Source organism: Abrus precatorius, unplaced genomic scaffold (assembly GCF_003935025.1).
Source record: "Abrus precatorius isolate BTA unplaced genomic scaffold, Abrus_2018 Scaffold11, whole genome shotgun sequence".
In the NCBI taxonomy this organism is placed as follows: Eukaryota; Viridiplantae; Streptophyta; class Magnoliopsida; order Fabales; family Fabaceae; genus Abrus; species Abrus precatorius.
The window spans coordinates 24,370,477-24,382,689 of record NW_020874303.1 but is presented as its reverse complement, the minus strand read 5'-3'; the positions used below and the strand labels follow the sequence as shown (position 1 = coordinate 24,382,689).

General features: G+C 30.6%; 2 protein-coding genes across 5 annotated transcripts; one reads left to right on the top strand and one right to left on the bottom strand.

Annotated features, from left to right (window-relative positions):
• The first annotated feature begins 1,039 nt into the window (after positions 1 to 1,039).
• LOC113855206 (serine/arginine repetitive matrix protein 2) lies at positions 1,040 to 3,744 on the top strand. The gene is made up of 2 exons (XM_027486741.1): positions 1,040 to 1,921; positions 3,077 to 3,744. Coding segments are annotated over exons 1-2 (591 nt in total). The 5' UTR covers positions 1,040 to 1,331; the 3' UTR covers positions 3,078 to 3,744.
• A 1,956-nt stretch (positions 3,745 to 5,700) lies between these two features.
• LOC113854891 (acyl-coenzyme A oxidase 3, peroxisomal-like) lies at positions 5,701 to 11,913 on the bottom strand. 4 transcript variants are annotated; one of them, XM_027486202.1, is made up of 13 exons: positions 11,379 to 11,913; positions 9,140 to 9,257; positions 8,746 to 8,853; positions 8,466 to 8,638; positions 8,287 to 8,386; positions 8,115 to 8,194; positions 7,704 to 7,829; positions 7,290 to 7,425; positions 7,089 to 7,208; positions 6,708 to 6,854; positions 6,520 to 6,624; positions 6,338 to 6,439; positions 5,701 to 5,998 (listed from the first exon to the last, which is right to left on the bottom strand). In XM_027486202.1, exons 1-13 carry the CDS (start codon positions 11,810 to 11,812, stop codon positions 5,753 to 5,755), a joined length of 1,995 nt encoding a protein of 664 aa, XP_027342003.1. In that variant the 5' UTR covers positions 11,813 to 11,913; the 3' UTR covers positions 5,701 to 5,752. The 4 variants fall into 4 exon arrangements, with proteins under 4 accessions (XP_027342003.1, XP_027342002.1, XP_027342001.1 ...); XM_027486201.1 differs by having other exon boundaries at positions 7,704 to 7,834; positions 8,120 to 8,194; XM_027486200.1 differs by having other exon boundaries at positions 7,089 to 7,425; positions 7,704 to 7,834; positions 8,120 to 8,194.
• Positions 11,914 to 12,213: the final 300 nt, after the last annotated feature.

Below are 12,213 nucleotides of genomic sequence, written 5' to 3'. Positions count from 1 at the left end.
ATGTTAACATATTCATTCTAAAAAAAGTCATATTAACAAATTAACTTTTTTAGTATCGTTTCAATAGGTCGAATTGTATAATTCTTCATTAAATGATTATGCACAAGGGGGCCGTTGAAGAAAATACATCAAATCGATGCACAAGTTGGGAGTTTGGACAACCAACAGTTGTATAATAGTGGTTGGCAGGCTGGCATATGTAGACAGAACATGTGGGATAACATTAACCACTAAATAATCAATTTTAAGACATTATGTATGTTCTGTAATATCATTGAGTATCATTGTCAGAAATACAGTGATATAATCTGATTAAATTATTGAGTCACCTTGGCCAATTGGACAAGGCCATGTCCAGCACTCAACACGTTGTATCTCTACAAGTAAATATTCTATATCAATCCATAATGAACAAATACTTCAAAAACTGGACTGTTTTATCTTAAAAAATTTTATCGTACATTTCTTCTTTCAATAATTAAAGAATCGTTATCATAACTTAAATATAACCTTTATTATGTAAATTGAACAATAGGTGACTGGTGACAAAAGGAGGAAAGAGGCGTGACGATAAACTGAAATTTGAGGCGTGAGATAAGGGAATGATGAGCCAAGTTCAAGTGGGTTGTTTTTTATCCTACTTACTTGGCCCAAGTTAATGTTTTTTGTTTTTACAAGAAGTTAGCCCAACAATCTGATTCGACTCAAATTTGCCCCTATTCATTTTGAGATAGATTAGACATGTTGCTAGATCAAATTAATATAATCTCTTTAATTTAATTTAGCAGACTAGTGGACCCACTCAACAGGTCAACAAACTCTGATTTGAGTACCTGAACAGTAAATTCAGATAATAAATATGTAGGCAAATGCTACATTCTTATTGTTATTGTTGATGAAGGGGCACAACCCATCCTTTACGTGGTGTTGTTTGATGTATAATAGACACAAGAAAGAGTGTGGGGGCCAATAACACAGACCTATGCAAATTGGAGCAAAAGAGAGAGAGAAAAAAGAAAACAATGCGTTCTTAGTTGACATAGATGACAGCACACTGACCAAAAACAAAAAATGATAGCATTGCATATTTTCCAAGAAATGGAGAACTTATTGGGCTAAAAAATGGATTGCATGAGTACTATAGGGCAGAAACTGGGCCTAAATAATTAAAAGGTTAAATAAAGCCCGAAAAACCAGCAAGCCCAATTGGTGGTTATGTTTTGAAGAAGGAAATAACAATCGCGATTTGCACAATTGGTTTGATTGATTCCTCTGTTGCTGCATTCTGTGGAAGCCATTTTTGGATCTGCTCTCTCTCAGGAAGGTGGTGGATGGCAAAAAACAACAAATACGCTTCCATTAACTTCAACCACATCTACGAAAAAACCAACCAACCGAAGAACCCTTCTCTTTCTCCTTCTCCGTCTTCTTCTTCTTCTTCTTCTTCCTCTTACTCTTCCGCTTCCTATTCCTCTGTTTCTGCCCCCAACAAACCTCATGGCCGAATCCTTGTTCTAACCCGACCCACGCCCAAACCCGTTGCACCTCCCACACCGCCACCCTCTAACCCGATCCAGAAGCAGTTACCCGATCAACCTCCCTCGGAACCGGGATCCGAAGCGATCTCGCTGCGACCCTTGGGCCGAACCGGAACTGGGTCGTCTCTTTCGTCGGTTTCTGTTCTGAACCACGATAAAGAGAAGGACTTGCCCTCTCCGCAGCCGCCGAAGACGGATAAGTTTGTGCCGCCGCACCTTCGACCCGGGTTTGTGCCGAGGGAGGAAGGGCCTGGACCTGAACCGGTTCGGTTCAGGGAAAACGGTCGACCCAAATCGGGTGGGCACGAGAGGATGAGGAAGGGTGGTGGGCCTGATGTGGGGATCGTGGGTCGTGGGAACCGACCGAGTTCGAGTGGATCATGGTATGTTAATTTTATTGTTTTTTTTCTTCTTTTCGATTATTTTAGGATTTGTGTGTCTTTCTTTGGCCAATTATTGTTTTTTTCTTCCTTTTGTGTTCCGGGTTGTTGTTTCATGGGGGTGTTTGTAGGTAGGTTGTACCAACTCCTGTGGCGATATGGATATGCTATATATGTAATCATCTCTTTAGGATAATTATTATGATTGGAGTATTGCTTTGGTTATTGTTTGTGGTGGCCAGATGAGAATTATGATTGGCCTTTTAGGGTTTGGATGTGCTTATTTTAATTAGAATAATTCATGGGAGAGGGGGCGGGGTTTAGTTTTTAGCAATGAGCGAATTTGGGAGCTTTATAAATATAGTTATTTTACGTGTTAAGGGGTTGAGAGTAAAAATGCTTTAGAAAGAGGATCCCAAGTTGTTGTTTTTCATGTTTCTTGGTGTGAGAGTTGCGGGGTTGGATGGTTTGGTGAATATTTATTTTAGATTCTACTGGATAAAATGTGGAGCATGTTAAAGAAACTTGTTGTGAAATGTTTCTCACTCAAAAGCCTTACAAATAAGGGGTTAGTGTTGTTTCTGGTGCCTACACCAGCACACCGCACTTTTCGAAGGAACCAATACAATATTGACTTTTTTTATTTTTTACCTTTGGTTCTCCAGCTGGGTGGTACAATAGAACGTATCATGTGCCATGCTGTAGATCTTTTATTGTTTGATTCTGCATCTGCTTCCTTAGTTTGGCTTAGAGACTATCTAAAGAAGTGCAGGGGTGGAGTACATAATTAAGAGGGTGTACTGTGTATTTTAAGCATAGTAATCCGGCAATTTTTTTATAACTCTTGTTTACTGTGTAGTAAGTGGCTTTTATATTGTTTCCGTCACATGTTTTGAACGCGTCTATATGCTTACAAGCATGATGAGTATATGACCAATCTGTTTCTACTTTAGAGTGAATTTAGACAACTGAACTTGTCATTAATCATATAACTTTCCATATCTACAAAAGGGAAGCCTAATGCACAAAGCTCTGGCTGTTGTGGGTCATATGTGTGCATAAAATCAGTTTTTTTAATGTTAACTTGAGTCAGTTGTTGAAAAATGTGGTGTTTTCACTTCGCATGAGCATGACTATAACAAAAATGTGGTCTTGCAGAATGGTTATGAAGTTGAATTCTTTTCCAAGGACGAAGATGAAGGTATTTTGCTACAGAGATGGGCTCTCTATACCAATTCAGTGCATGTATCCTTTGTCTCTCTGGAACTGACATCAATTTTCGGAAGATGGGATCTCATATCACGGAAGACGAAACCTGGTAGATTTTCAGCACCTAACGTCGGACTTTATGATGAAATTTGTTGTGCTTGTCGACGGCTTTGACACCCAAGTTCTTCTGTTGGTGTTTGGCCTTCTTTAACCACGTGGCAATAGAGTAGAATCTATACACAATACTTTTAATTCCTAGCTAAACTGTTTTTTTGACTGTTCTCAAGGACATGCATTTTGTACTTTGAACATGTGTTGTTTGAGAGAAGATTCAATCGTTTCTATTACTTTATCACATTCTCGCTTGGCCTTTTCAGTGCCTAAAAATGTCTTACATATTCAACTCAGCAAGGCTCATATGACGTTTACATTTGTTTGTTTGTTGAGTACAGTGAATATGGCCAGTAATCAAAAGTAACGAATAATCTACAATTTCGTTACGATGTTGATAAAGCTTATAATGATTTTTATAATGTCGATTATTAAATGAGTATGTCATCGCAATTTTTATTTTGTAAAATAATGTGATTAATGTGAGATGTCATAATCATGTTTCTTAATCGTCCAATTGTCTGCCATCCTCGTAACCTTTTTATAATTTATGTCAACGAAGGTGCTGATTGAGATTCCTGAGGACAATTTTGTTATTTTCTTCAAAACGTGGACAACCCAAAGTAGATGAGGCACGCATGCCCATCTAACTAAACCCTGACGCTGTGTATTGAGTGATTATCCAACTAAGGGAATTATATTCACTTTACATTCTCTTTAACTATTATCTTTATTGTGGAATCAAAATGTTATGTTAGTCTCATTTAATAATCTTGATTTATTCTCTGGTAGAAGGTTTAGTATATACTTTTATCTGATCATCAAAAGTTGAAAAAAAATATTTTAAACATGTCACGACTATTTCTTATTACAAAAGTAGTGTAATCTCCATATATTTTAATAAAAATTTGAATTTATTTTTATTTGATTACAATTATAAAAATTACTTTATATGTTTTTCAGTAATTATAATTATAATTTATTCTAAAAGCTATTCAACATAGCATATCTATAAAAGCTAAAATCAGACTATTTTTAACTTTTAATTTTTTTTATAATCTTAACCAAATAATTTTGAAAACCAAAAAGTGATTATAAAAAAATTAACACTTCTATCATGAAAATAACTTAAAACAAATGGCTCTAAGTTAATCTTGATTTGTTTAATTACCCACCTTTAAAAGTTGACGAGAGGAATGTCGATGTAAAATTTTTACAAGTATGATTATATATTTGGTCATGTCATATATAAGGTCATGTTAACACGTATCTTAAGATATTAATTAAAGAATAATAAATACTAAGGGTTTATTAGAAATTATATAAAAATGTATTAAAAAATATAAAATAGTGTATTACTTTGTTTTTTAATTTTTGAATTTTAAATTTTGTTACTAGAGTTTATAGGCTGATATTTTTCACACACACGTATATATAAGGTTATTTTGTTAAAGTACTTTTATTTAATAAAATTATTTAGCTCTTGTTAAGTTTATTAAAGTTGTCAAGTTGGATTAATTTTTTCAAAAAAAAAAACAAGTTTCTTTTAAAAAATATAAAACAAGTTTGATACTAAAAAAATTTTAATTTGAAAGAAAATATTTAAAAGACATTTAAAGTGAAAAATGACTTAAAATATGTTTGATATTTAGTTTTCAAATTTTATAATGCTATAATTGATTACCATGTTGTTCATATACCTAAAGTTTAAATTTCTTCTTGTATAATTGATCATTATAATTTATTATTAGAATTTGATTATTTCCAAATTTAAAATTTAAACTGTGTAATTATTAGTTCATATAATTAATTACTAGACTTAAAAATATGCAAATATGTGTTTTTGAAGAAACGTGTCTTTTGAAATTAATCTCCAACGATCTACATGATTTTGTTATTAAATATTCATCATTTAACACATTTTATAACATAAAAAAATAAATTACAAAGATCAATTAACTTTTTATTTTCAATCTTCAATATTTTCGTCAAATTTGAGGCCAAAACTCTTATTATTTGAGAAATTTTTTGACACTTCAATTTATAATATCTTCTTTAATTATGAAGTAATTTCTTATATTTTTTATTAAGATTGTGTAAAAGGGTAAGACATCCTTTGATAAAATAAGAGTACACTCTAAATAAGTTAGTTGAGAGATCTCTTAAGACTTCAAAGTTAATAAAACTCTCAAACAAGTTATTAGGAGACTTGATGTAGGCTATTAAAAATAATGAAATCAGTATAAATTGAGTTTACATTTATTTTCACATCTTTTTAAATTTATTTCAAGCTTATTTTTATCGTCTTTTTCATTTAGGCATTTTCACCTATTAAGTTAAGTTTTTAGTAAATATTTTTTAAACATTATTAAAAAAGTGTGATAATAATAAATAAAAGTTTGAGAACTCAGTCACTTGAGTTCGATTTAGGCCACTTGAATGGCTCACATTTATTTTTATCACGTGAAATTTAAATAACCACCCAACTGTGATGTAAACTTGTATGAGCCATTATTACTGAACAGAAGACCAAGAATTTGAATCGAGCCAGTTGGATGCGATAGGGCTGAGAAAAGCGTCAGGAATACCGAAGGAACTGACCAAGGCAAGTGCATGCGGTCGAAGTTCAGCACAGAGTTTGGGCACTTCTTTCCTCACCGCATAAGCATTCTCTGTTGACAAGTATCCATACCGGAGAAAGGATGCATCTTCATCCACGCTAATCAATGCATACAATGATCTCAATACACCTAAGACATTCTACAAAAGGAGACACGTCCAAAATATTAGTAAAATGGATCTTTTTCACTTCTTTATCCCAGTCATCAGAAAATTCATATATTCCTTATAAATGATATGCTTTCTAAACATAAGCTGTCTACAAACTTGTTTTGTTTTACAAGTCACATAATTAAAACTAACACAATTGTTATTATAATTAATTTCTTAAATAATATATATGTCAACACTGCACATGATTCAATGATATTGCAAAAGTAAGTTGATGAAAAACACATCTTGTGTAACTAATATTAAAGATCTTTACCGATTATAGGGGACATTATGTTAGGAATATTGAAAAGAAATCCCAAGAGTTACCTTCAATGAACCAGGTGGTAAAGTACTCTCGGCCTCCATGAAGTTTTGCAGTATTGCTCGTTCAGAGAAAGCTCTGCCCAAGTCTTCAGCAAGCTGATAACTCTGAGAGAAAGAAAAGTTTAAAACTCTTAAGACAATAAAAGGGTGTGCAAATTATTAACGGAACCAGGTAGATTCCTCACTAGAACGAAGGCAGACTCTATGCTTTCTCCTTGTGTTTGATATTGTGATACCTCGTCCACAAAACGTCTCAATAGATCCCGCTCTCTTAAGTGAAACAGATCAATCTGAGTAATAAGGCAAGGGAAAAAAAGAGTAAGATTCTACTTGTCCATTCCAATTACGAATAGGTATAATAAAATGATGTTACCTGAAATTCCTTGCTCCTGATGGTAGAGGATGTTAGCTGAGATGGAATGACAGGCCAAGGATTGTTCATGTGTTCTAATCCCAAACCTTTAAATGGCTTGCTTTTAGCTTGAGCTGCAATATATTCTACAAACAGTGCCTTGCTGACCTGAGTTGAAAAGCCATAAATTTTTTATCCGTTAATATTGAAAAAAGAAGAGTGGAAAGATTCCCAAATATGACAATAATAATAATCTTCATGCCACATAAGTGGGTATGTCAAAAATCGTAAAACACTCCCTGGTGAAGTCATAATGCGTCTGATTTATTAAATACATGAAACCATATCTAGTAAACATGAGCCTAATTTAGATTTCACAATTAATAAAATACACTATCCTACCTGCTGCATCAGAACATTGTTGTCCCCCTCAAATGTTGATTGCACATCAAATTCACCCCTCAAATGACCAATACGGTTTTCGGTTTTAAAGCCTTGTCCTCCACAGGCTTCACGACATTCCTTGCTCATGCGTAATACATAGAACCTTGGTGAGACCAATATCATATAGCTATCAAACCCAACTAAAATGGCAACACTTACCTGAAGTGTTCGTGCACTATTCCATGTAAAAGTAGCCTTGTATGCACTAGAAACAATATGAAGGGTTTTGTTTGACTGGGGTGTTCTTTTCACATACATCATTTTTAAAACATTCACTGCAAAACTCATTGCATAGCTGCAAATATTAAAGAGGAAAGAGATGAGAATAAACGGGTGCTACTTCAAGCAATTATATTTACCACTGGTCAAACTAGGATAGTGACTTTCTACTAAATTCATGATCACTTCTGAAAAACCAACAGCATAGATTGAAGTTCAAACAGCTTATTGCCTCACTTTACCGAACCATAGAAGTTCAACAAAGCACAATGTAACACCATAAAAAGAGAAACTAAAAAAATCAGAAACTTGAACTATAATATTTTCTATGAAGTTAACCATTGGAGGACTTACATCTTTGCAAGTAAAGGTAACAGACGCCGCTGATGACTTGGGTAATCAAGCAGTAAAACTTCGGGCCCATTTGGTAAAAAGGAAAATGCCCGCCTTGTCAATGCATATCTTATAGCAATGGCTAGGCTAATCTAGCAACCGCAAATGAATAAATGATAATGTAAAATGTTAATTCAGTATGAGTTTGGTGAACACAAAAAAAAATTATAAATATATAAGAAAAAAATATTTTTCAAAGTGTATCTGAACTTTTTATTTAATTTATATTAAACTGTTATTAAAATAATAAATTACTCGTTAAATATAAATTAAATAAAAAATAAAATTAAATGTAAGTTTTTAAATTTAAACTAGAGGATGATATATATATAACTGATAAAATTCACGTATTAAGGTGAAATGCCAAATCACTTTACCTTGGAGATGTAAACAGTACTTGCAGCAATAGATACACGACCAGAGGTCAAAGGGGCCAAGAATGCTGCAAATCTCTAGAACAAGAATGACATACAATAGTGTGAGCAGGCTTACTAATAAAAAAAACAAACACAAGCATACCAAAGAGAATTAAGAAATTAATAACCTGGTCTGCATTTTTTATTGCACTAAAATATTCTCCAGCTGGTGAAACATCGGCCACTGAATTCAACAAATTCTCTCGGGGTATTCTCACATTGTCAAACCTGAAAGAAAGTGTCCAGAAACTTCTATTCTCTGATTAGATAAAATTCATTTACTAGGAATTAATGTTATTATTATTACCAGATACGGCCATTATCGACCCCATTTAAGCCAATTTTATGACCACAGTCAGCTATTCGAATGTTAGGACATATGTTTCCATCCGGATCCCTGATTTGGGCAATAAATGCATGCACCCCTTGATTGGTTCCATTTAAATGGAGCTGGGAAAAAACTACTGTGTGTGTTGCATGCTGAATAGGAAGTAAATAATATAGTGTTACATATACAAAGCTGAAAGTTGGAGCGATGTAAGCAGTTTAACAATCGTATAATAATTTTAGATAGAAAGACTCCTTACATTTACTGCACCACCTATCCAATACTTCTGAGCTGATTCACATGGAGTATTGATGACAAATTCTCCTGTGTTTGAATCGTACGCAGTGACAGTTTCGATTCCTCGGACCTACGAATTTAGTGCGTTTAATTATGGAAAATGACGATGGACAAGACAAAAAGCATAATATATTATATATTATACGCGGGCTTAATATTGTTAACTTCAGTGTACAGTGTTAAATTTAAGTATTTTTAAATAAAAATATTTACAAATAAATTATATAATTATTAAAGTTATAAAAATATAATAAATATTTTTATTTTTAATAAAATTTTATTATTATTGGTTGGTTAAACTCTAACAAAACCCTGTAGTCAATAATATTTCATGTTTTTGAACGAGCTTCACCTACATTACTCCCATGGCCCAACTCAGACATGGCAAAACATCCCTTGATAACATAGTTTTCAGTGTCCTTCAGCCACTTGTCATGGTGGCGCTTCGTTCCCAGAAACTGTACGGCCCCACCCCTGAAATACATCAGCAAAGAGAAACACACTACATCTGGAAATTAATTTGATTACATTAGTTAGGTGTAAGCACTTAGCTCTAATCATGTAAGGATTTATACCATCATCAAGTTTTCTTTAGAAAAATGTTATTCTAAACTCTTACGATTAAAAATAAGCAACTAAATTACTAAATTTTAATTATAAAAAAAATATTTATCATCTTAAGAATAAAAATGTCTAATAATTTTTTTTTAAATATTTAAACTCAATTTTAAAGACTCAAATTATAATTTTTTTTTGCAAATTTTATTTATATAAATAAAAAATATTTTTTTAAAATAATTTTGATTAGCTATATTAAAAAATCTATTTAAACAAATTTAAGAAAGACATAAATTATATTTAAAAGATTTCTATAAATATTTTAAACGTTCGTCTAAATTCAAATGAGCGTATCCTGTGCTTCATATAAGCTTTTACATTATTTCAATAAACTTTTTAATATTAAAATAAGTTATATTAAATTAATGTAATATTGCATGATTAAATTTATAGTAACAAAAGTAATTTATTAAATAAGTGCTTGATTAAAATGTATATCTACATATGTTTTTAATTTTAATTTTAATTTTAATTATATATTTATTTTCTATACACCAAATCTACTTCAAAATTAATTTTTATATTTAAAAAATTATATTTTAATCTTTATGTGAATGCTTTATCACGCCTTTATTATTATTATTATTATTATTATTATTATTATTATTATTATTATTTACGATTTGATTTTACCGATGAACAATCTTATAATAATATAGATTAAAACATAACAAAACATTTATATAAACACTAATATATAATTTTTTTTAAACATAAAAATTAATTTATAAATAAGTATTAATTATAAAAATTAAATATATATTAACTAAAAATTACACAATATAAATGCTGAACATATCTAGAAAATTAAAAAGTAAAATACTAAATAAAATAATTGTGGATTTTTAAAATAAAAAATTTATATATTATCATTTATAATTTAACATAATATATATTTTATAAAATTTATTAATTTTTTGTGAATACATGAATTAATAAAAAAATAATTATAATTAATAAAATATTAAGAATAATTTGTGATAGATTTTTTATTATGATTAAAAAATTTAGATATTTTTGTATAAATAAAATATATAATTGATAAAAAATAATATAAAATTTAATTAATGAAATTTTAACTAATATAAGAATTATTTATTTATATTATAATAAAAAAATTAAAAATATATTTATGTAATAAAATTAATATTTTAAAATTTTAAGTAACAATGTAATTTTACATATTAATATAATAAATATTTTATTTTTATATTAAAAATAATTTTTGCAAATATATTATAAAATAATATTTTATATAAAAAATATATTATATATAAATTGATATAGTTATAAGTTATAAAATTATAATAAAAATGTTAATGCTGATATTTTATTTCTTCTTTAAAGATAATATAAAAAATAAAATACATTTTTTATTAGTTAAAAGTTAAATGTTATGCAAATAAAATAAAATAATAATAAATATTTATATTTTAAACTAAATTTAATATTTTTATAATTATAATTATTTAAATGACTAATTCTTATATTTAACATGTTTATAGATTAATTTGTATTAAAAAATAAAATTTAAATATTTTATTATATTTAAATTTTTATTATTAAAATTATTATAATGACAAGAATAAAAATGTAAAACTATAAAACAAAAATTATTTTAATATAATATAAATCATTGTTAATTTTAAAGACTAAATATAAATTTAACTTTAATTTTATATTTAAAATACTTTACGGTAAAAATTATAATAATATCATTATTCACTCATATACAATTTTTTATTGCTTTTTAAAAAAATATATTTATTTATCGGTAGATTTGACATACCTCCTTCTTGAAGATTTAATTGCCAAAATAAAATAAAAATAATCTAACTTAATCGCACATCACCTCCTCAAATGATTTTAGTTTACGCGTGAAAAATCAGAAGATTAGAATTCACTTAGGTAAATTTGGTGAGACCCACCCACTTTTCAAATTGAATGAGGGATATGAGGGAAGAAGAGGCACCGCACCAGAGGAAGAAATGAACGCCGAGCTTGATGTAGAGGGAATGATCGTACATGGTAATAACCTCCATCAATGCAAGTTTCCTCAATTCAGCGTCAGGGCCAGAATCGGTGAGCCAACCCTTGAACACGCCTCGATCTAAGAGGTACTCAATTCGGCGCATTGTAATCTCTCTTTGCTGCTCCATGGACTGGTTGTAATCGGGGGACACGAACACCTTTCCGCCTAGTATTCTAGGGTTGAAGAGCTTGCTCTGTATGATTATCCCGAAGAGCCAATCGCGGTCCTCCAGGTTGTGAGCGTCCATGAGCTTCCGCATCTCTCTGACGTTGAATTCGAAGGGCTCTGAGAGCTCCGGCGGAGAGTAATGGAGGCATGGGTTGCGGTGGAGGAGGTGGTTTGAAAGGATGAGGGTTCGTGCTGAAACGCGATCCGCCATGTCTAACTATGAGATGATAAGAATGAAATTTGAAGGCTCTGAGATTTTTGAAGAACGAACCGGAATGTGGGTTTTATCGGTTGATGTCAACTGTTTGGTAGTTAATGCGCACACCTAAACATGTGAGCTATAAGCATAGTTAGTTACCTGTATTTGCTTGCTTGGTTTTATTTTGGCAAAATAATAACTCAATTTTGTCAGTTTCTTGCTAGAGTTTTTAAAAATATATATATTTGTTTAAATTTAAGTGTTATTGAATACGGGCTTGATCGATTTTATTCCTTCAAATTTTAACTTTTAAGATTTTAGTATCTCTATTTTTTCAATCAAGCAAATTTCATCTTTCTGTAGTTCAATTTTTAACGGACAATTATACCGTCTTCTTCTTCTTCTTGCTTTTC

Coding starts and splice junctions, on each gene's coding strand:
- LOC113855206 (XM_027486741.1), top strand. CDS start 1,332: ATGGCAAAAAACAACAAATACGCTTCCATTAACTTCAACCACATCTAC.
- LOC113854891 (XM_027486200.1), bottom strand. CDS start 11,812: ATGGCGGATCGCGTTTCAGCACGAACCCTCATCCTTTCAAACCACCTC. Junction 8,854..9,139: donor AGTTGGGCCATGGGAGTAAT/GTAGGTGAAGCT, acceptor CTAAATTCGTAG/GTCCGAGGAATCGAAACTGT. Junction 8,195..8,286: donor CAATAAAAAATGCAGACCAG/GTTATTAATTTC, acceptor TTCTTGTTCTAG/AGATTTGCAGCATTCTTGGC.